General features: G+C 38.4%; 1 protein-coding gene across 1 annotated transcript in view; it reads left to right on the forward strand.

The window, feature by feature from the left end:
• LOC127419791 (opsin-5-like) overlaps window positions 1-9971 on the forward strand; it is a 116164-nt gene extending 106193 nt beyond the window's left edge. Inside the window, exon 8 of the mRNA XM_051661523.1 lies at window positions 8593-9971. Coding sequence (XP_051517483.1) covers window positions 8593-9084 — 492 coding nt within the window. The 3' untranslated portion in view covers window positions 9085-9971. The remainder of the gene's footprint in view (window positions 1-8592) is intronic.
• Window positions 9972-25653: the final 15682 nt, after the last annotated feature.

The raw sequence follows: 25653 nt of genomic DNA on the forward strand, positions 1-25653 counted from the left end.
CTCTTAACTGATTATTTATTTATTTATTTATTTTGAAGCTTTGGCAAATCTAATCAAAAGTCAAGTCGTTTTTGACTCTAGTTCTTCCACAGAGGTGCTCATTGTTGTAGCCTGGTAACTTTTAAACAATGCTTTGTTATCTGATGAAGTGATAAAAGCCTGTGCACCTCATAAGATCTGTCAGCCAATAGAATGGATTTTCTAACATCTCTTGCAGATTTCATGCAAGAGATTTCTGAGACTGAGACTAACCCTTAGCATTGACCAAAATAAAATTAATTGTTTAGTGTTTTACAAGAACAGAAACTAAAACATAGAGAGTGCACAATAATCAATCCCATATCCATACCACATTTTGAAATAATAATAACATACTCATATTACTATTAATATTCATGTTCAGATAAATTCTAGCCATTTCTGAAACTCCAACTCACCAAAGAATATGCATTTTCCTATTTGCTTCTTTGTAGTACACTACAACAATAAATACAACCATTTTAATAAGTATTTTTATTAACATTCATTATATATTATATTTATTATAATGTTATTATATTAATTACATTATCTTTCAACTACTAATATGGGTGTGTTTCCCGAGCAACGACATAGCTCCCTGCTTAACCACCATAGTAAGATGCATTGTTAGAGAAATTAACTAGCTAGTCACGACTGTTTCCCGAAACCGCAGTAACTATGTGGCACATCCATCATTAGAACCACATTGGTTCAACAACATAGAACTGTCATTAATGACGTTACGCAGGGGGTGGAGTAATAACTTAAGGGAAAATTAAATTATAATAGCTCTTTTACACATACACCAGAAAGACGTTTAATGCAAGAAAGCTGCTGAAGACATCTCAAGTTTTTAATTGCAGATGTGAGAGCACTGCGCAATGAGCCTTGTTTCCCAAAAGCATCGTAAGCCAGGTAACATGAATGTACGCGATGTGAATCATAAGGGGCTTTCACGTTGCCTAAAGTTTTTTTGTCTGGAAACTGAACAAATGCACACAGAACAGGATAATAAAATGACGGACATCAGTACTGAACTACTCATAGACCTGTCTAAATATGAATAAATCATCTGGTTAGAGTTCAGTGTACTCAGTAGCAGTTCTAGCTGGTATGGCACCCAGGGCTCAACCCGCTTCAACACGCCCCCAAAGTTGTTGACCGGGGGGAGGGGGGTGGGGTGATTGTATGGCGTCTTGGGTGAAACACGCTTCAACACGCCCCCAAAGTTGTTGATGGCACTGAGTCACGAGGCTAATCTGTTTAATAATAATTGATGTTATTAATAATAATAATAAGAATAGGCTAATAATAGTAATAATAATAATAATAATGCATAAAATAGATGAATAGATAAAATAAATTCAGAGAGAGCAGAAAAATGTCAATGGCTGGGTTTCCCGATAACGTTGCAACTTAAGCTTTTACGATCATCTTAACTAACGTCGCTCATTATTTTACGATAGAGTAACGCCTGTTTCCCAAACCAGTCCATCACTTACATTGCTCGTTATAAAGTAGAACTTGAATGCTTTGTTACAGAAGCTGTCCGGTCAAATACTGAAACCTTGGTCAATATGTCCAGGAGTTTGTCTTCTCAACATGACAATAATGCGGAAATACTGACAAGCTTGGAAATTATAAGTAACCTTGTTGAGACGCCAAAAGTTAATGACGATCACTGCATTTAAATAAAGAAATAATGATGATTTTGGTAAAACGGGATTTCAGATTGATGCTCAACTTTATAGAGATTACTGATAGAAATGCATGTGAACGCACGCAATGTGAATCATAATAAGGGTCTCTAATGTTGCCAGAAGTTTGTTTCTTTTGCTGGAAACTGAATGCACACGGTATTGTCATTTTTCTATTTCATAAAATGCATCACACATTTATTGCTTTTCCTAAATGAAGTTTTTGAATCAGTAAATGTAAAACATGGTGTAGTACTTTGTCAGTTAGTGCACATTGTCCCTTCATTTACCTGTGCATTTGTAATAATATTTAGGTAAATAATTAGTTAACGTTCTAAAATAATTGAATCAAATTTTATTACTGAATATTAAGCCTAATATTTGGATATATTAACAAGCCTACCAACTCCATTGATAAAAGTGACATTAATTTGTTCAGGCTAATAAATTCATTATAATGTAACACGAGGCTAAATAGAAAAGAAATTTAGCGCTAAAAAATGATTACTTTTGTGAAAGGCAATTGTAAAATTTATAAAAAAATGTTACTTTATTGTGCTTCGGTTCTTGCACATTCCCTTGGCACACCCAAAGCCTTGTTTCTGGCTTTCCAATGATCCAAATATATCAATGCAAGTCATTAACTGTTCCTTATTCTTTGATAAACTGTGAAAAATGTGAGAAAGACACATTTAAGTTGCACTTATGATTTACAAAGTTTTTTGTAACTATAGTGATGCTTTTTGGGAAACATGCCATAGAGATTAAGTACTACTTTAGTGATACTAATGTTTTATGGTGCCTCGGGAAACCCAGCTATGGACAAATAAATGAAATGAGACATAAAAATTCCAATTTAGGGACTGGTCACCCTACTACATTATAATGCCTACCAACAATCAGCGCTTCAAACATCTGAGTTATGTGAGAACCTGGACAATGTATCAGCAATCTTTTTATAAACATTTTTAAAAGCCAATGCATTCCACACTGGCCTGTGCTTCACTACAAAGTAAATGCATCCGCTCCACGCAGTGGATCGCACTGTGCGCAGCTTAGCCACACCTTTTGATAGAGATTTTTATAGCTGACAGCTAAATAAAACAGACTGTGTGTCTAAGAAGTAGGCCAAGTAATTTTGAGTACAGATGCGAGGGACATCAATAGGCTATTTCTAAAACAGACAACTAATATTTTTCTGGCACACGTAGGTTGCAGAACCCATGCCTATGCAGAAGAATGTTGGCACGAAGCCCTCTCTATAGACTCTTCCCTGACTAGTACGGTTTGTGTCACAAGCATTCCTTAGTCCCATTGTTTGATAAGAGAGAGATAATGTGTAGTTGCATTAAAAGTTGAGCAGCGGTAGATAATTATTCTGTTGTTGTGCCTCATGTATTCAGATAGAAGACAAAGGCAGGCCTAACACAGTTGTAAAACCTAGCACAGGCCACAACATACCAGGTCATAAATTATACTGATAAAAATCGCGCCAAAATCAAACAAAGTGAGTCCAAAATAGACTACAAATCCTATGAAGCCTTGCTCACTAAAGCATCGAACTCTCAACTCCTATTGGATGAGGCACACAACAGAATGTCCCTCAACCATGACATCATCAGGAGTAGAAATACCTCTGAAATGCTTCTGGGATTTGCTTCCAGCAACTTTGCTCGCTGTGTAAAGATGCAGCTCATCGCTGCTCTCAGGTGCAGTCTCGTGGCACAAGGAAGTAACGTCCGACTTGAAACTGTGGCCATACAATCTCCATCTCGCTGGATGAGTTGAGATTACTCTGTGTTCAACTGAACACTCAAACGGATCCGAAGGAGACCGCCGAGCAATCCGCATCTTCATCCGTTTGCCCGCAGAAGTGAAGAGATTAAAGATTTCTCTTCCATCTTCAATCAAGTTGATGTTTCTGATTTCTCCGCCAGCCCGCCGAGAATCAGCAGCCGTACCGCCCACCGACAGAGCGAGGAAACGGCCTCCTGTCATCACCCAAGCCTCGAGGAACCGAGTCTGAGTTAAAGGACGGATGAACACACATTCTGCATCCTCATGCGATTCAAGTAAGAGGTTTACGTCTGGGCAGAGATAGAATATTACAGTGTGTTATTCTTGTGTTTCAAGGTTTTAGCTTGTACAGTTTACAGACTGCCATGTCCGCTCATTATTAATACTCAGGGTATTACTTATCACGAATTTGATTTGCTGTATTGTGGTCCAACCACATTGGGCTGTTGTGCATTTCCGCATTCGCGGGTGAGACCGGCAAACTGAGTTTATCCATTAAAGAATCAAAGAACGTGGGAATGTTTACGAGCCGTCCACCGCGTCTCTGAATGCTAAACTAACAGCTGCTTTCTCTCGATCGCGAAATCGGCTTTGGGGCCGTCACTTAATTTTTTCTTTCTCTCTCTCTCTCTCTCATACTAACCACACACAAACACACGCGCGACCCCTCACAAACATTCTGGCACACATTTTTGGCTAGTAGATAGCTTCGTGATAAAGTTCAGCTTTGTTCCTGAGCTACCATTGACTGGTTTCTCTCCGCCCACATTTGCGGTCATATTCCCTGGCCGAAAGTCTCGCGTGACATACTCTCCACAAGAGTCATGTCCGCCATTTTGTGCGCGTCCCTCCTTACACACACACACACACACACACACACACACACACACACACACACACACACCCTCATGTGTTATAGGATTATTTTGATTTCCATATCTAATCATATCACTGTTTAGTTTGTAGTTGTAAGTCGGAAGTTTGTTGACTGCATTGTATTAATTATTAATTGATATTACTGCATAAATAAACTTTGTTATATTACAAAGAGAAGTGTTTTGGTTTGTTTTGCATACACCTGTGTCATGCAGACGGGATGTCAGTGCTCGGATTCAAGCCTTCATTCATTGTTTTTTCCCGAAAATCAATATTCTTCGGATGTCGATTTTCCTAAGAAAACAATCTAATATTGAGACTGTTATACTGTCTGGTTATTAGTCCCCGATTCCAGGGTGGTGCCCCGTCAATGTTAATCCTTATTACTATTCTATTGATTTTTGATAACTGATAATTATCTTTGATGATTGTTGAATTTGAATGATCAATAAGCTAGTGTTAATTTTAATTAATGTTTCATCGATGTTAACAATTAACGATTATCTTTGATAATTGTTGATTTAAAGGATTAAAAAAACTAACATTGATTCTCATCAATGTTCTATTGATTTTAATAATTAATAATTGTCTTTAATAATTATTAATTATTGCTAATAACCAAACCCGCTCCTAAACGTAGCGCACTACATTTACTGGAGTCCCATATGAGGTTTTAATGAGTTAGATTCAATTAATTAATTTAATTATTAATTAATAATTAAAGAAATAATTATTAATTATTTCTGATAGTAACACTGATCTAAACAACCAGTAAAGCCCTACACTGTTGCATGGCATTGAGGAACTGATGATGACACGAGTTGACCAATCAGTGGAAAGGTGTGTTTCATGCCCACCCACATGTGCAAATCAAATATTTATCTATTTTCTACCCACAAACAATTTTGAAAAACAAACTATCAAAACGTACACAGCTATTCTCTCTATCTGTAGCTTTGGTCTTTAGCAGTCAACACTAGTGATGGGTCGTTCATGAACGATTCATTCATTTTGAACAAATCTTTTATGTGACTCAGAAGAATGAGTAGTCTCAGAAAGTGATTCGGAATAAAATTTTTATTGGTTGCTTCTCAACATGACACATAACAAAGCAAAACATACATATACAGAGTCAATCATTAAACCCCATTGTTTCTCTTACCCCCTCCCAATCCCCAACCCCACCCCGACCCCCAACAAACATCCCTGTGGCCAAAGTCCGAGTACTCCCACAGATAAAAAAAAAGGAAAAAATATATATATATATATATATATATATATATATATATATATATATATATATATATATATATATATATATATATAATAAAAATAATTATAATAGATATTTACTTAGCAATGTAATGACTCCCCTGCTCTTACTTGAGCCAGCACTAAAGAAAACATGTCCACCCCATATCTTCCCAAATTTTTCAGCTTCCTGCAGGGAAAATGCATTTCTTGAAGAAACACTATATCACATTTCTTACGTTTAAGAAGAGAAATAACCTTCCTTCTTTTTGTGGGGTGCCCCAACCCATTCACATTCCACATGGAGAGAGACAATCCACTCATATTAACATTTGACATTTTGACATATTAAAAAAAAATAATATTGTGTGTCAAAACTAAAATTATAAAGACCACATTCCAACAGTAGTGCAACAATCAACCCCAGAACTCTCCCCAGAACAAAACAAACAGAAAAAATAAAAACATGTGAATTAACCCCTGTGCACGACAGCGCCAACTGGCATCCATCCCTCTAAACTCAAACAGTTCATGTACGCCTACGAGAGCCCCTGCGACAACTTTGCCATAAGATTGCTCAAGTTTCTATACAGAAGATAATCTAAAAAACAAACTCCAGCCCATAAGCGGAATAAAAAAATAAATAAATAAAAAAACATGTAGATTCATCCACTTAATTGTCTCAAAGTTGTTCCTCCACAAAACAAGCTCCAGCCGCTAGCGAAAAACAAAAACAAAAAAACGGGCTGTTCAGTTCTTCAGGCAGTCAAACTCACTCAAATGTCCTGCAAGAAATATTCAACAAAACCAACTCAAGCCAACAGGAGGCATAAGCACCCAAAATGAGCAGATTCATCCACAAGCTGTCCCGAAGAAATGATATTACAGAAAAGAAACTCCAGCCGCTAGGCAGAACCAGCACAAAAATAAACGAAAAATGCGCTCAGCTTCCTCGGACAGTCAAGTGTATGTTCAATGAGTTGGTCCACTAGGCGGCAACATGAAAATCACCAAATGGCTAACTCCAATGTTTTTATGAAGGACAGTGCTTGCTGTGGGCATGTAAATTCTCTACATCCATCCTTAGTATCTAGTTTGGCTGGAATCATCAGTTCAAAAGCGATCTTCCGTTGATGTAAGAGATTCTTGCATTCCCTGTTTCTCTCTTGTCGAATTCACAAAGTCTGGGAACAAGAAAATGCTGTGGTTCTTACAAGAAGGCTTTCCTTTGCTCCTCGCCTCATGTAACACGAGATCTTTATCGTATGATCTCAGAAATTTGGCCAGAATTGATCGGGGCCTGTCTCCCTCAACCGATCTCTGATTATGATTCTCCAAATCCTCCAGTTTTTCCCATACGCGTTGCAAGTCTGTCTTGGTTGCTAGTGGATTAGCAGCTAATTCCCTCTCCAATGACTCCAGTTAATCGATCCGTCTTTTGACATCCGACAATCTTGTAACCAACTCAGAGAACTTCGTCTCCATGGAAGTAATCGATCGACGTATTACAGCCAAATCCTCCAAGTCTGCAACAACCTTCGTCAGCATTGCCGACACGTTCATCAATTCACACTGGATTTCTTTCAGTTCACCATATAAATTGAGTCCGGGGCTTCCGGCCTGCCACTGCAGGGAATCAGCTTGAGCATGTAAGTGTCTTTTAATGTCTCCAGAGCCTGAGGATTTTGAATTTGACATATTGTCTTCCTAGAACAGTTAAGAATCAGGGTGTATCGAATCTCACCGGTTTATGACACAAATAGCATTAAAACTAGCAAGCTCCCCTCAGAGAGTGATTAGTTAATTTTGTGTTGGCCACACATGCGCACTGCGCAACCTCCGTTCGTTTGTTACGTGAAAACCACATTCACCTTTCAACTCTTTTGGTCCGAGTCGTTCGTTCTTTTGTCACGTGACAGCCGTATACGGTAGCGCTAGATTTCAGAGGTGAACTAATCTTTCTGTTTCTCATAATTTGTCCTTGGCTGCATTATAATTTTTTCCTTATTGGGACTATAATCAAAGTTTGCGTAAGTAGACATGTTTGGGGGGGGGGGGGTTATTTGGCTATTGAAAATGTAACATTTTAATTTAATTCTGCTCAAATGAACGAAATGCTGAACAAGACTCAAAGATCCAAGTCAGTAAAATGATTCGATCTTCCATCACTAGTCAACACCCGACTGCACTGCACCACCTACTGGTGAGAACGAATAGCACCAGATTGAGATTGTGTATCGGTATTCTGCTGCTTTTCCTGCAGCTCCCGGATGTAGAAGGTTGAATTTTCAACCTAATTTGAACCACTGAATTTGAGGAAGCTAATTTTGTTAAACAAAATATAATGGGCTGAATTTTACCTGTTGAAAAATCTAGATTGTATTTTCAAATGAACTGAATATTTTGGAAAGTAACTTTGGAAGGTGAATATTTATTACTGAATTTTTAATAATGAAATTAGTTGTGAAATGCTTCTAAATTAAATATTCAATGCTTACAAATACAGCTTTGTGAAAATTCAGCCTCCAAAAATGCAAGCACTGTAAATTCAATGCATTTAAATGCAAGCACTGATAATTCAATGCATTTATATTTTCGATTAGAGCAATTCAACATGCTTTTATGCTTTAAATACTTTAGATATGAATATACTTCTATACAACTAGACATTTAAAAAAAAAAAAAATCAAATTGTTTTTTATACTAGAAATTGAAAACATGTTATTCATAGAAGAATTTTATTCGTGTCCTTGCCTTTATGAATTGCATCTTTTATGTATTTTAGAATACATCAATACTACATCTGTCAGACAAATAAACAAGCTTCACATCATAGATGCTTTACTATATGAAAGAGGAAAGAAATGTGGTAAAGCAGATGGTTATCTGTATTATAGGATGTTTGTTGATATTTTTGTCTCTGTGGGTGTTTGTTTTCCTCTGCACACAGCTATCGGTTGCAGTATGTATAGGATTTCTGATGGCATGGAGCCCATATGCTGTGGTGTCCATGTGGGCGGCCTTCGGTGAGCCAGACTTGGTTCCTCCAATAGCGTTTGCTCTGGCAGCCATGTTCGCCAAGTCATCCACCCTCTACAACCCAGTAGTCTGCCTCGTGTTTAAGCCCAGCTTCCGCAAGTCCCTGTGCAGGGACGCCACAAAGTTCAGGAGGACACTGTGTCCATGCATGTGCCAGACAAAGAGTCAACCAAAAGAAGCCACAAATCTACCGAAACTGAAAACAAAGGAGGACTGTAACTTCACATGGTCATCTAACGGGCTGCATGAGAGCCACCAGTCCTGCAGACACTGTCCAAAGGGCAGGATGGGACATTACCTTGACATCACACCCCAGAGGACAGCTCGCATCCTCACTGGCTCAACACACAGCGAGGTGGTGGTCAGTCAGCTCTCCAATGACATGCATAGCGACTTCCTGTAGATAGTGAGAGAGGGATGAAGACCACTTAAAAGAAGCAAGATTGTTTCGGTTTGACCACAATCATAAAGGAAAATGGTTTTGTTGAGGGAATAGATCCAATGTCATACTTTGGAAGATATAAAACAGGAATATGCCTTAAAGTCTCGTACTAACAAAAATGCCGGTGGCAAGAGGATATTTCACTACTCATTACAACCTGGTCTCATAAAATCACGTTACTTTATGTACATTTTTGCAAAACAATTTTTTTGTGGCTCGTTATACGTATCCTGGCAGTTTCCTGGTGAAATGAACACTAGAGGCACTACAAAAACAATTACTTTTATTCACTTTCACACAAATCACCAGTAAAATGGCAGATTATCAGTTCATAAACCCTCCAGAAAAGAATGTGGTTGCTTCAGCAATTGTGTTTTTTGATCTCACATTTGCTTTTTATGACACTAGTGGTTAGGTTTAGGTTTAAGGTTTAGGGTAGTGAGGTAAGTTTTATTGATTGAAAACTCGATAGAGCATTAAACTTCAAAGCCTCATCTGTTTGGTCATCTGTTTGGTCATCTGTTTGGGGGGGACGGACACCGTAAAAAACCATTAAAGCCATCTGAAGCCATCCAATAGCTTGGTGTGATGAAATTCAATCTGTTCTTCACACAAATAATTTTAAATTCAGTCATGAATCTCTATATGCACAAGGTCCTTTGAACATGTAATCTGTAAACCAATCTGCTCACACACTCCATGCTGATACACTGCAAAACATCTTATTGATTTTCTTATTGTTTTCCAAATACAAATATCAAAACATTTTTAAAACAAGATGCATTTACTTGAGATGCAAAATTACATGAGATATTTTGTCTTATTTTCAGAGAAATCTAAAAACTTAAGCAACGTTTATTCTTAACAAGAAAAAAGATTTGCGAATGGAGTTAAAAAAAAAAAAAAAAAAACTTGATTAAAAGGGAAAACAATTTCATTTTCTTAACCCATTGGCAAATCTTTTTTTTTTTTTTTAAACATAAAGTTCACTACATTTTATAAGATTTCTCTGAAAACAACACTTGCCACTAATGTCATTTTGGCTTTGCAAGTATTTTTCTTTTTTTGTTTTGTTTTTTGTTTTAAGGATGTTTAGATATTTTTACCAGAAACCCTCCTCCTCCCCAGCACCACTTGTCTAGGTCTGTTTCAGGGGGATTGTATGTTAGTCTAATTGTGCAGCAGCAGCATGTCTTACATGCTCAACACAGTCTATCTGTGTATGTTCTAGTCTAGCAGTAGCAAGTCTTTGTACTTGCTCTGCAGTAGCATCAGCGTAAGAAGATTTAGTCTGCCAAGACCAAGCATATCAACTTTTCATATCCTTAAACTTATTCCAAGAGATGTCATGACAGAAATCTATAGCATGACTTCAGAAGACTATAATGCAGAAAAGCTATAAAAGCTATGTACTGCTTTTACAATATTTTAATGGTGTTTTTTCCCTATTTGGAGCTTGACAGCTGTGGTCACTATGAACTGTCATTGTATAAAAATTATGAACTCATGAACCTCACAGCCAATGACTTCTCTTCCAGAGGGACATCAGTAATCAGTCAAGTGCTCACCACTGCCTATGCATTACAAGCCTTTATCTATTTATTAATTTATTTAAATCAAGCCTCAAATGCAAGTAATATATTATGGATTAGACTGTAAAATTTAATGGGATCCAACAGTCTCATGATAACTGGTAATAATTTGTACGAGATGGCGAAATCATACGATTTCATACAACCAGGCTCATACGAAAAGGTAAAACTTGTATTACCAACCAAACAACAAACAGAATTTCAAATCGATACAAACAGACATTAAATAATTTTTAGCTAGCCTCCTATCCAAAACTTAGAAAGGAAACATCAGTGAACAAATTTGGTTACTCATTCCATATTTATTTATGCAATAAAATTAATGATATGTATGTCAGTAACCTGCAATATGCTTCCCTCGTCTCATTCCAAACAACGTTTTCTTTCTTCCGTGGTACACAAAGCTTATTTTCCTTTTAAATTCGGTTTAGAGTTTGGTTAAGGATTTATTTAATCTCTAAGGAAGTAAAAGTCATACATTTTTATATAAGCCAACTCGTACAATTTCACCATGTAGACTATTATTATGACTTGTCATGAGACCGGTTTAATTTCTCATGGTAGGTCTTGGGTATAGTTCAGAATCTAGTGCGAATGATCATTTCACATGCTCCATTCTACTCCAACACGAAGAAGAATCTTATTTTGTTAATCGATTTAGTTAAATAGGGGATTCGTTCACAGACTGGCTCTTGTTGCACAATGTGGTTTGAGAGCTATCTTTTTAAAAGTGTCAATTACAAATGTACAAAATTACATAACCAAATGGTTTAGAACTGTATGTTAAAACGATTAAATAACAACAATGTGGTCAAAACACTTAGAATTCAAATTAGCTGGAAACATAGGTTTATAATAGGTATTTATACATTGTTATACTGGGGTGATGTTTAAATATATGGCCTGCTTTTTTACACCTTTGACACAAAGCTTACAGTTAGTGTCCTAAACCAGTAACCCCCAGGATGCTCCATGCAATTAATTTACTGTAATTCACTTTCTATGAGACATGTCAGGTAAATGTCAACTAACTAGTGAGGTTTATAAATGTTAATGGGTAGAAAGTTGACTCCATACACTAAGACTGATGTAAGGCATTGATTTAGATCTTTTTTTTTAAATGGAAAAAAGCAAATAAATCTATATAATCTATAGCAGATAAATCTATATATATATATATATATATATATACAGGTGCATCTCAATAAATTAGAATGTCGTGGAAAAGTTCATTTATTTCAGTAATTCAACTCAAATTGTGAAACTCGTGTATTAAATAAATTAAATGCACACAGACTGAAGTAGTTTACGTCTTTGGTTCTTTTAATTATGATGATTTTGGCTCACATTTAACAAAAACCCACCAATTCACTATCTCAAAAAATTAGAATATGGTGACATGCCAATCAGCTAATCAACTCAAAACACCTGCAAAGATTTCCTGAGCCTTCAAAATGGTCTCTCAGTTTGGTTCACTAGGCTACACAATCATGGGGAAGACTGCTGATCTGACAGTTGTCCAGAAGACAATCATTGACACCCTTCACAAGGAGGGTAAGCCACAAACATTCATTGCCAAAGAAGCTGGCTGTTCACAGAGTGCTGTATCCAAGCATGTTAACAGAAAGTTGAGTGGAAGGAAAAAGTGTGGAAGAAAAAGATGCACAACCAACTGAGAGAACCGCAGCCTTATGATTGTCAAGCAAAATCGATTCAAGAATTTGGGTGAACTTCACAAGGAATGGACTGAGGCTGGGGTCAAGGCATCAAGAGCCACCACACACAGACATGTCAAGGAATTTGGCTACAGTTGTCGTATTCCTCTTGTTAAGCCACTCCTGAACCACAGACAACATCAGAGGCGTCTTACCTGGGCTAAGGAGAAGAAGAACTGGACTGTTGCCCAGTGGTCCAAAGTCCTCTTTTCAGATGAGAGCAAGTTTTGTATTTCATTTGGAAACCAAGGTCCTAGAGTCTGGAGGAAGGGTGGAGAAGCTCATAGCCCAAGTTGCTTGAAGTCCAGTGTTAAGTTTCCACAGTCTGTGATGATTTAGGGTGCAATGTCATCTGCTGGTGTTGGTCCATTGTGTTTTTTGAAAACTAAAGTCACTGCACCCGTTTACCAAGAAATTTTGGAGCACTTCATGCTTCCTTCTGCTGACCAGCTTTTTAAAGATGCTGATTTCATTTTCCAGCAGGATTTGGCACTTGCCCACACTGCCAAAAGCACCAAAAGTTGGTTAAATGACCATTGTGTTGGTGTGCTTGACTGGCCAGCAAACTCACCAGACCTGAACCCCATAGAAAATCTATGGGGTATTGTCAAGAGGAAGATGAGAAACAAGAGACCAAAAAATGCAGATGAGCTGAAGGCCACTGTCAAAGAAACCTGGGCTTCCATACCACTTCAGCAGTGCCACAAACTGATCACCTCCATGCCACGCCGAATTGAGGCAGTAATTAAAGCAAAAAGGAGCCCCTACCAAGTATTGAGTACATATACAGTAAATGAACATACTTTCCAGAAGGCCAACAATTCACTAAAAATGTTTTTTTTATTGGTCTTATGATGTATTCTAATTTTTTGAGATAGTGAATTGGTGGGTTTTTGTTAAATGTGAGCCAAAATCATCACAATTAAAAGAACCAAAGACTTAAACTACTTCAGTCTGTGTGCATTGAATTTATTGAATACACGAGTTTCACAATTTGAGTTGAATTACTGAAATAAATGAACTTTTCCACGACATTCTAATTTATTGAGATGCACCTGTATATATACAGTATATATATATATATATATATATATATATATATATATATATATATATATATATATATATATATATAATCTTTCCTATTGTTTTCAAGTTAATATATCTAAACATCCTTACAATTACATCCTTATATTACAGTTAGGTTGTATTTGTTAACATTAGTAAATGCATTAGGTATCATAAACTAGGAAATAACAATATATAATTTAAAGCATTTATTAATCTTTGTTAATGTAAATTTTTAAATATACTGTATATAAATTATAAAAAATACAATTGTTCATTCTTAGTTTGTGTTAGTTCATGTATTGCAATAACTAATGTTAACACATACAACGTTTAATTAAAAAAAATATTAGTATGTTTAAATTAACCTTCACCAAGATTAATAAGTGTTGTTCATTGTTAGCTCACGTTAACTAATGGCAACGAACACAATCTTATTGTAAAGTGTTGCCAAATAATTATTTATAGAGTGCATTTTCAATTATATATTTTTGTCGTGTTTCACTGGTAGATTTTATCATTTGTTTTAAGCATAAAGAGCACTACATTTATTATTTTATTTTCTAACAGCCATTATGGACAGAAATTTAATTAGATAAAAAGTACATAAACACACAAATTGCATATCTGAGAGAATGTATGTGTAGATATGTTTATTATACTTGCATTTGCAAAAACACATATGATTGTCCTCTTTGAGGGACTGGATATATATGAAAAATATGAAAGTATGAGCAAACAGGGAAATTAAGAACTGTGATGCTGTCACACAAAGAGCCGATTCTACTTCTTTACTCTTATAGATATTAATGAGAGAAACACAAAAAGGTTGCCGGCAAATTCTGCAAACATTTTCAAAACATTTCAAGTTAAAAAAAGAACAATAACTACTCATGAAGGACGGTCTCTGGCAATTAAAATATTTTTTGTTTTAAATTATTTTTCTCCCTGATTTTCTCTTTAATTATGCCTCAGTACAACAAGAATACCTCAAAATATATAGTTGTATTTTTTTATGATTTATCAAAAATAGTTTCATATCACTAAAAATTATTAGACATGTTAACAAAAATACCTTTTATCTTTGCTTGCCAACCTGCATTGTGTAAGCAGGTAGACAATTACAAATGCCATTGAGACATGGGATTCTTCATATGCCACTACCTGAACCTTGGATTTAGGATAGACCTCACTGAAATGACCTACCGGTTGAACTGTGATGCACCTCATTGATCTCTGCCTGCATCACCTTGGTCCAATGATGGAATACACTCTTAAAATGGAATACATAGACTGTCAGTTAATTGCCAACAAAAGCCTTCATCAGCCAACTAAGAAAGGACAATGTATCTATATGAACTTCTGCAGTTAATCCAGGATGAACTTCAAAGACATTAGTCATTCATTTTACAGTTCAAACAAAATCTTTGTTTAAACACTGACCCTTAACACTTACTTAGTTTACTATTTTTAAACATGACTTGCACTGCACATAAATAACTAATATTGGCATTATATTCATACTGTTTAGCCAGAGGGGAACTGGCCCCCACAGTGAGCCTGGTTTCTCCCAAGGTTATTTTACTCCATTAACCAACATCTTATGGAGTTTTGTGTTCCTTGCCACAGTCACCTTCAGCTTGCTCACTGGGGTTCTAAATATAATTATTATTTAATTATTTAATTTTAATACAAAATTTACATTCATATTTAATCAAACTACACAATGATGACTGTAAGACATTATAGACATTACAGTTTCATTACTGTACATTAAAAGCAACATAAAAGTGGTCCGTAAGACTAAATTCCAAGTCTTCTGAAGCCATGCAATAGCTTTATGTGAGGGGCAGACAGAAATTTAAGTTGTTATTCACTAAAAATCTTCCACACTCCTTTTCATATCCAAGGCGACGACACATCCGACAACATACAATTTAAAGTCACTTTTTGTCATGTTGTCAAAAGAGACTATACAAAAACCATATTCAAAATCTCAATTCATAAACTTTTTGAGACTTTAGAAATTATCGCACTGTGAGTTCAGTAACATTAGGTCAAAAGTTCTGCTGCTGAAATGGATCTGTGCGTACCAAAATTCAAACTACTGCCCTCAGAGGCCAAAGTTGGAAGTTGTATTTTTAGTTGTAAATTATGTAAAACAGTCAACAGGGATGCAAATTTTATTGACTTAACCCCCTAACACAAACTCCAACTCTAAACAAAACCATCAGTAGAGTAAAATGTAATCTTTGAGCAAAAATGCAACCTCTGAACCACGCTCACCAGTCACGCCACAGAAAAAGATCACAGCCATGCTGATATTCAGTACAACATAACAACTGGGAGTGTGATATTGCTCCTATGCAGCAGTTCTAAACAATCCGAACATAAAAATGACTTAACAATAGCATTTGGACTTGCCAGAGCAAAACTACCATTTACTGCAGGTGTCTACCTGAATGACGACTATCTGTGAATTTACTCAAAATCTTCACACACTTTCAGTTCACACTTCCGATTTGGTAATAAAGCTAAAACCTTCTATTTTTGTGTCTGTGTCAAAAATTTCATTTTAGCCATAATCTCTGTGACGCAATGATGATAACTAGAACTATCTGTTGTATTATTTGTTTTAATTTCAATGCTAAACAATGCTGATCTCAGGGTATATAGGTAAACTTTCTATAACCAACCGTATGTGCACAACAGCCTGTAAACGCCTAAAGAGGCTGTTGTAACCAACCTCTCGCACACATCACTGCATGGTTATTCTTTTATTAGTTCTTTCTGGAATAATATCAGCATCTAATCTCTCAGGAGGCCACTTGATGTCAACCACTGTGCTTCACCTGATTAAAAACAGCATATCCTATCTGTAACCCAATAAACATCATTGTTTAGTTTGATGGATTTCAGTTTACCCCCTTTAAACATTTTTTATGGTAAAAATGTTATTCAGATTCAGTCCAGTTTAACGCATCATATTTCAACTGATCTTTGTACTGGGTTTACAATAACAGGAACAGGTTTAAACCAAACAATGGCCTTTACGGATTTTAGAAATCAAATTCTTTTTATGTATGGAAACTACTGTGAATAACACCATCTATGCAACAATGCATTAACACAAACAAGGTTAACAAAGTTCAATTTCTTTCTGTTTTTGCTTTAATTTTTGCACCTGATGTTTGATTTCACTTGATTTGATACTGCATTTAAACATTTTGCCAAGCACTGATTATATGTGACATAAACAGAGACATATGTATATAGCCTGTATACAAATGATTCTAAAATTATTGTTATTCAAGATTTGGATGTGTTTGTATTATTTTCTGCTTGTTACAGAGAGACTATGTAATTCTATGAAAAATCAGCTTATAGACACATGTTCTGATCTTTTTCTGTGCTCTAAAGTATACCATGCATTTGTGTAAGGTTATACTGAATTTGTGTCTTTGAAGTGTATAAGCACAAAAAGAGCACATTGTATATATATGTTCATGGTTGATAAGGTTTGACATCATTAAGGCCTAGCCTAGGGAAACGCTTACATTCAAGAATGTCCTTTTGGTAACAGGAGAATGTACATTCTTCTATACAATTACTAGTGCTGAAAATTAACAACATACTGTATGTATCTGATCAGCATGTAGGTCACTATAGCAAGGTGGTGCTATTGTACAAATATAAACTCAGGACAATTATTTCTTCCATATACAGAATAATATTCAGAACATTACTATCAGTCAAGGCTACGGTGGAACATGGGTGATTTTACAAAAACATGTCCAGGTTATATTTCATATCTTATTTACTGTATGCATACTGCAATGTAAATAATATATCTTTTTTTCTTTCCGCATGACAGTAATGAAAAAAATGCATTATGGTAATGAGATTTTGGGTGGAAAATGTGCTTAAACATGAACATACCACAATCCCATATATATATATATATATATATATATATATATTATATATATATTTGTTCTGTTTGCTTTCTTTGTGTAAATATTTAATTTCTTCTTCTTTTTTTTTTTTTTTTAAAGCAAAAGATATGATGGCAGTGTCTGTTAAATTGTGATAAAAATGTATCTGTCTCCTTGTTCACCCCCACTGATGTTGTAAATATGTTTATATACTGTATGAAATATAATTGTAACATTATTACAGTTTTCATTTTATAACAACTATAAATGAGATTTCAAATGCACTGTAAAGACTTGTGTCAGTATGCATGATTTGTGGTGTAATGATTTTCCTGGTGGATTTTAGCCAGCTGGGCAATCGAAGCAAATAAAAAAAAAAAGAAAAAAAAAAGAAAAGAAAAAAACCTGAACTTCGGATATAAAGTAATCCATTATCTCTTTCACACAAATATCTGACCTCTGCACAGACCCACAGTGAATCAGTTCAATGTATCAGGTTTTTCGTTGACAACTTCTAAAGTTTCAGCTTTCAAATATCAATTTGCAGGCAAGAACTCTGTGTATTAGAAAAACTACACAGTGTCCTTTGGGAGGAAACATTCATATATCTTGTTACAGTCAGCAATTTATAACTGTCCAGATGAAAATTCATTGTATCTACCTCATGATTCAGAGACAGCTTTAAAATGTGATTTACATTTTTAATGTTGTACATTTGTTTTCTTTTAATTCTAAACATTGCATTTATGTGCATGTCCATTCTGTTTGGCTACACAGTTACATCTATTTATGTTATGGTCAGGCTTTTCATAGTTGTACAGTATTCAACAACTGCATTGTGATCAAAAGTACGTTTCATTGAAATATATATATAAATATCAAAGTTTAATCACTTAATATTTGATTATATACTGTATGTGCAAAATAAACATGTTGTGCACATATATTATTCTTAATGCCTGTGTGTGTGTGTGTGTGTGTGTGTGTGTGTGTGTGTGTGTGTGTGGGCAGGTTTAAGTGGTTTACGAGGACTTTATTAGGTTACAAACTGGTAATTACAAGGGTATTATGCTATAAATGTGGTTTATGAGGACATTTCTAGTGTCCCCATAATTCAAATCGATTAAAAAAACATACTAAACAATGTTTTATTGAAAATGTAAAAATGCAGAAAGTTTTTTGTGAGGGTTAGGTTTAGGGGTAGGGTTAGGGGATAGAATCTATAGTTTGTACAGTATAAAAATCATGTCTATGGCGAGTCCTCATAATGATAGCTGCACCAACATGTGTGTGTGTGTGTGGGAGAGAGAGAGAGAGAGAGAGAGAGAGAGAGAGAGAACAGTTATAATGCAGTTATAATCATTGTTGATGATTACTTTAGAATATTCACATCCTGATCATATAAAGTACTGCATACTGTACATTTACAGTAAATTAGTTTTTAAATTCTGTTGCAATGGAGTCCAGTTTGTAGTTGAAAAAATATCTGAAAATTCAACATTCCATGAAGCCACATGATTGGTCGAATGGAGTTATAAAATATGTGCAGCGTTCACGTTGTGTCTGAATCATTGTAAATGACCAAATGACAGAGATTCAACTTTTCCACCATCAGGCCGAATGGTTCTAAACATGATAAGTAATGGTTCCAATAGCATTTCCACTCAACACAGTTCGGTATATTATTGTACGATTACTAACCATTCCTGGTCTGGATTTTTCAGCACGGTTAGCTAATCTTACTCAGGACAGAGAACTTCTCTGTCTTTAGTGACATGGTGACTCACAACTTCATGTCACAAGACAGCAATGTGTTTGGAATTAAAAAGTTTTTCATGCACCTATTTTTTTGAGGGGGCACCAAGGTCATTCCCCTGCAGTACCCCCTACAGTGAATTATTTCCATGCATGACACTGCACAGCCAGCACTAAAGCGGGGCGGAGTGTAGACGAGTATTTTATTGAATTCTTGATTTCTTGTCAAAAAATTTAAAATACTGTATATACTATAATAAACATATGAAAAAACGGGTTATTTCGACTGCACTGTATTTGCTTTAATTCTTTATTTTATATACATCTATAAAAAATAAATGGACAAATAACATCAGCATATATGGTTTGCATGTGCACTGTTTGACATCTCAGACATTGTTTGTGTGTGTCAAACGTATCATCACCTAATGTAAACAGACATCTGCGTGCATAGGATGATCGCGATTGTGTTGACTGTGAGTATACAAGTTATAAACTGTTATTGTGGTGATTTTGTAATAGATTAGCTGTCTGTTTCAGAAAAAAATGTATCATATGTTTGAAAAGACTGTTTAAGTTGCTGTTTGTGTGACGAATGACAACCACATTACCACTTATGTAAACAAACGTGGCTGCAAGCATCGGATGATCACGTTTGATGTGTTGACTGTGCTGAGCACATGAGCTGTAACCTTTTTATTACGGTACTTTGGTGACTTTTTGAATGTATGTGTATAAAATAAACATATAATGTGCTTGAATGATTAAATATTTGTGCAAATATGAATTACAGGCACTGTGTGTTGGTGCGAAAGCTGGCTATTGCAGTATGAATCAAAGGGTTAAGTGAACTGAATAAATAAAAAATAAATGCAGGTTTATTAAAGTTATGTCTATGAGATGCTCAATTTCATACAGCAGCCACGATACGCTAAAATATAGTTATCTTGTGCAGTGTGTGCTGTAAGTAGTCATGCCAGACAAAGTGACTGATGTGTTGTGAATGAGCTTTGACAAACTGCTACACGGGCAAGCTGCTGCATGTCTCGCAGCAAGTGCTCGACCATGTCTAGACCTTCCAGCGAGTTTAGGTAATGTGTCTCCCTAGTCCCGTTAAGGGGGGAGGAGGCACTTACCCAAGGAGGCTACAGGCGGTGGCTTTTCCTGATATTTGCTGTTAAGCAATTTCCCGCCGAGCGCCTTCTATAATAAAGCTGGGAAGTGCTCCTCCCTCTCCAGGAGGGAGGGCACTACAGAGACCACATCCTACCAGAGGGAGGTTACCATGTGGAGAATACCTCACATGGACTTACCAACGGGGAAGTTCACATATGGAATGATACCACTGGGAGGACCCTATCTATGGAGAGGATACACAGCAACAGTGGCCAAAGCAGAGCGAGGCTCTGATGAGGGGAAACACAGGGTTCACCAGAGGGGAAACCGAACAGTGGAAACACGTCACACGGGATTACCCAGAGGGGAATCACCATGTATGAAGCACTGAGGCCAAGAACACGGGCTCACCTGAAAAGTAGTACTGGGCCTGGTGGCATCACTCCTCCACCGAGTTAGTCACCGAACAGTGCTTAAGGCTTAAAGAGGCATCCAGGGTTCACCAGTTAGGGGGAACTGTTGTGGACAAAATAGCGCACATTATCACCCAACCGGCTGCTTGGCCTACCTGCTGTTACCTCATAACACTCGGGACGAAACCAGTTCTATGCGTAGGTTGTAAAACCTCACAAAGGTATTGGGTGTAGCCCAACCCGCAGCTCTGCATATGTCTGATAGAGAGGCTCCCCTTGCCAGTGCCCAGGAGGACGCAACACCTCTAGTGGAGTTCGCCCGGACTACCAAGGGGCACGGCAGGTCTTGTGACTGGTAAGCCAAGAAAATGGCATCCACAATCCAATGGGCCAGCCTCTGTTTGGAGACAGCTTTCCCCTTCTGCTGCCCTCCAAAGCAGAGAAAGAGCTGCTCCGAGCATCTGAAGCTCTGCCTGCAGTCCAGATAGATGCGCAGGGCATGAACTGGACATAGCAATGATAAGGCCGGGTCTTCCTCCTCTGAAGGGAGCGCTTGCAGTTTCACCACCTGGTCTCGAAAGGGAGTGGTGGGAACTTTGGGCACGTGACAGGGCCGGGGTCTCAAGATCACGTGAGAGTATGCCGGCCTGAACTCCAGGCATTCGCTGGTGAAATAGAGTGCCTGTAGGTCCCCCACCCTCTTGATGTAAGTGAGCGCCACCAGGAGGGCCCTCTTCAGTGACAAAGTGCTGAGCTCTGCCTGCTCCAGGGGCTCAAAGGGGGCTCTTTGTAGGGCAGGTAGGACCACAGAGAGACCACAAGAGGGAATCAGGCACGGTCTAGGAGGATTCAACCTCCTCGCACCTTTGAGGAACCTGGTGATCAGGTCGTGCTGCCGTGAGGGTCTCCCATCCAGTGTATCATGATATGCTGCTATAGCAGCCACATACACCTTCAGGGTAGAGGGAGACAGCCATCTCTCCAGCCCTTCCTGTAGGAAAGACAGCACAGACCTGACCATGCACCTCTGTGGGTCTTCCCCACGAGAAGAACACCAGTTTGCGAAGAGACGCCTCTTCAAGGCATACAGCCACCTCATAGAGGGGGCCCTGGCCTGAGTGATTGTATTTACCACCGCCGGTGGAAGATTCACTAGGTGTTCCACGTCCCATCCAGGAGCCAGACGTGGAGGTTCCAGAGGTCTGGCCGTGGGTGCTGGAGCATGTCCTGCCCCTGAGTGAGAAGGTCCTACCTCAGGGGAATGTGCCAGGGAGGGTCTACTGCCAGGGGCATCAGGTCTGAGAAACACATCTGGTTGGGCCAGTACGGCGCAACGAATAGGACTTGCTGCCCATTCTCCCTGACTTTGCACAGTGTCTGTGCAATGATGCTCACTGGTGGAAACACATACTTGCATAGCCCCCGAGGCCAGCTGTGCGCCAAGGCATCCGTGCCGAGGGGAGCCTCAGACAGGGAGTACCAAAGGGGGCAGTGAGAGGACTCTTAGTTCTACCTGCACCTCCCCGAATCGCTCAGCTGGGCTATGTGGGGGTGGAGTCTCCACTCCCCACGGAGCATTACCTGCCGTGAAAGCGTATCCGCTGCACGGTTGAGGACGTCTGCTGACTCCAAAGGAGGAGGCGGCGGGCGAATTGCAACATGCGACATGAGCGTATGCCGCCTTGGTGGTTTATGTATGCCACGGTTGCTGTGTTGTTGGTCCGGATCAACACATGCTTGCCCTGAATCAACGGCTGAAGCCTCCGCAGGGCCAGCGATACTGCCAGCAACTCTAAGCAGTTGATGTGCCATTGGAGTCGATACTGCTTGCCCATTGCACACGTCACCCCAGCCCAAGTTTGAGGCATCTGACGTGACACGATGCACCTCGAGACCTGCTCTAAAGGAACGCCTGCCCTTAGAAATACCAGGTCCGACCAAGGGCTGAAAGTCTGATGGCAATGTAGCATGATAGTCACACGCTGGGTGCCGTGGCGCCATGCCCACCTCGGGACTCGAGTCTGTAGCCTGTACTGAAGCGGTCTCATATGCATCAACCCAAGGGGGATAATCACCACCAAGGATGCCATATGCCCCAGGAGCCTCTGAAATTGTTTCACTGGCGCCGCTACCTTCTGCCTGAAGCTTTTCAGGCAGGTCAATACTGACCGTGCACGCTCGGTCGTAAGATGTACCTTGAGAGTGACCGAGTCCAACTCCATACCGAGAAAAGAGATGCTCTGCACAGAGAGAGCTTGCTCTTCTCCTAGTTGACCTGAAGCCCGAGTCAGTCGAGGTGCTGAAGCACAAGGTCCCTGTGCGCACACAATAGATCCAGAGTGAGCGAGTGAGCCAGGATTAGCCAGTCATCGAGATAATTGAGTATGCAGATGCCCTTCTCCCTTAACAGTGCCAGGGCAGCCTCTGCGACCTTGGTAAAGACGAGAGGGGACAGGGACAGACCAAAGGGGAGGTCATGAAAGTGACATTATTTTTATTATATTTCAAAAATAAGTGAAATGACCAATAATATTGCATTCTTTGTCCCACTGAAATGCTCATTGTATAGTATGGCATTGATTTTTAAATTGGATGCAGAATTAAATTTACTGATATTAACAACAGTAAGGTTCTATGACATCTATGAAACATTAACACCTAATTTATGTGGTTAATTTATTCTGACAGTTGTAACTTTCCTTTCATCAGGTTTTTATTGATTCAAATTCAGTCATCTCTTGGAATAGAAGTCAAACAAAACCAGTTATAATTTCTTTCATTAAAAAAAATATTTTTTTAGCCTATTATATATATATATATATATATATATATATATATATATATATATATATATATATATATATATAGTTTAAGCAGTGGTATTTGTAATAAGACCATGGTAAGCACATGGAAGCAAGGATGTTCACTACCATGGTTAGATATAACATGATTTCTGTAAAACAAACTATAGCATTTTTGTAATTATAAACAGTAGGTCTACCCTAAACACATTTAAAAACATTTAATACAAAATATAAACATTTATAAGTAGTAAAAATATTTATTACATTCCCTCACTCCCCTAATGTAGCCTATTACAATAGAGCTGAAGTGATATGATCATATTTATTATGTATCTGTTTCTGCCTAAAGTAAATTTAGTGTTACTATAGTAAATTCAAGGGTGGTGATGTGTGAAAAGACTTGTAATTTGTGCATGTCACAGTGTTTTCTCTTGTTCATCTTGTCAATCCTATTTAGAATGTCGGGCTGTTTAATGTAGTTTTAAACTAGTTTACTCACCATGGGTTTTCACAGAGGTTTGCACCTGAGAATTCTGTGCCAAATGCAAATGGTTTCCGCATCTCACGCAGTGGTTCTCGCAGCACTGTAACGATCAGAGGTGCACATTTGAAAGATCGAGACCAGTCTGCGAATAAAAACACATTTGCCCTGGGCTCGTGCTTTTCTGTCCATGAAGCCATCTACAGAGCCATACAGGTGCATTAGTGGAGGATGTGACTACACCTGTCTATTTGATGCCATTAATCCAGATACTTCAGATGACCACAGTACAAATGCATACCAACCCGTATAATGGAGAACTTGTATATTCCAAGTCTAAATAAATGTGTTTATGCAATGAGGAACTTGACTATAGATTTGATTAATATGACCGATAAATGCCCACCATTTTTGACCTAACGCCCCCCTCTCAACTGATTTGCTCTCAGCGCGCCATGGCATCCTTTGAACGCCCCCATTGAGAACCCCTGATTTAGACGCTTAGTGGATTGAATGTGTTCCAAATTATTGTGGTCGGTCCATACAATGAAGGGCACCCCAGAACCTTCCAACCAATCGTATGGGTGATGAGAAGGAAGGGATGTGGCCCGGGACTTGCTGAACACTGCCCCTGCAAGTTGATCCACTGGCTCCTCTTGCAACACAGAACAAGACATGACTGGAGAGACAGCAGAACCAAGGCAGCAAGACAGACAGAAGGAAGTCCAAGCTAAAACAGAATTGGTTACCCAGTCAATATGGGGGTTATGTTTGGTAAGCCATGGGTGTCTTAGGTCCAGAGGCATAGCCGGTGGCTTGATAAGTAAGAAGGAAAGTCCTTCGGTATGATTTCCAGTGATGGTTAAAGTGAAAAGACAGGTGGAGTGCGGTATGTTAGCCAAGGGTGTCCTGCTGAGTGTGTTAGTGGCAATGTGCTCGTCCAACCGACTCATGGGAATCTTACACTGGGCAACCAAGTCAACGTCAAGGAAGTTGCCCTCAGCACCAGAATCAACAAGGGCAGGACAATCTAAGCTGGATCCAACTTTGAGTCTGGCTGGCTGGCTGGTGCAAGTCCAGGGGAATTGTTCCTAGAGGATGCACTAGCCCATATCTCCTTGACTATGGGTGAGCGTTGGCTCTTAACCAGACAATGAATCATGGTATGACCTGTCTACCCACAATATAGACAAAGTCCTAGGTGTAATCAATGGCATTTCTCCACTGCAGATAACCGAGTCCTCCCGATCGGCATAAGTTCCCCCTCCCCGGTGGGTTCAGATGTTGACTGGACAGGATTTTCTGGTGGACAAGTAGTTGTGCTGGGAATGGAGGTGGAGCATCGCGCAGGAAGGCAAGCCAACCGGTAATCCACCCGAATGGCTAGATCCACCAGGTCATCAAACCACGGTTGGAGGTCAAGAGTGTAAATTTCATCAAGGACGTGGTCTGATAACTTATGCAGAAACTGGTCCCACTGTGCCCTCTCATTCCAGCCACAGGAAGCAGCAAGTATACGGAACTCAATGCAAAATTCTGAGACAGACCGGGTACCTTGCTCAAGGCTGACCAATTCCTTAGCCACTTCATTGCCTTGGACAGAGCGGTCAAACACTTTCCAGAGCTCTACTGAGAAGAACTGAAATGAGGT

The sequence above is a fragment of the Myxocyprinus asiaticus genome, chromosome 29 (assembly GCF_019703515.2).
Source record: "Myxocyprinus asiaticus isolate MX2 ecotype Aquarium Trade chromosome 29, UBuf_Myxa_2, whole genome shotgun sequence".
NCBI classification, from domain to species: domain Eukaryota; kingdom Metazoa; phylum Chordata; class Actinopteri; order Cypriniformes; family Catostomidae; genus Myxocyprinus; species Myxocyprinus asiaticus.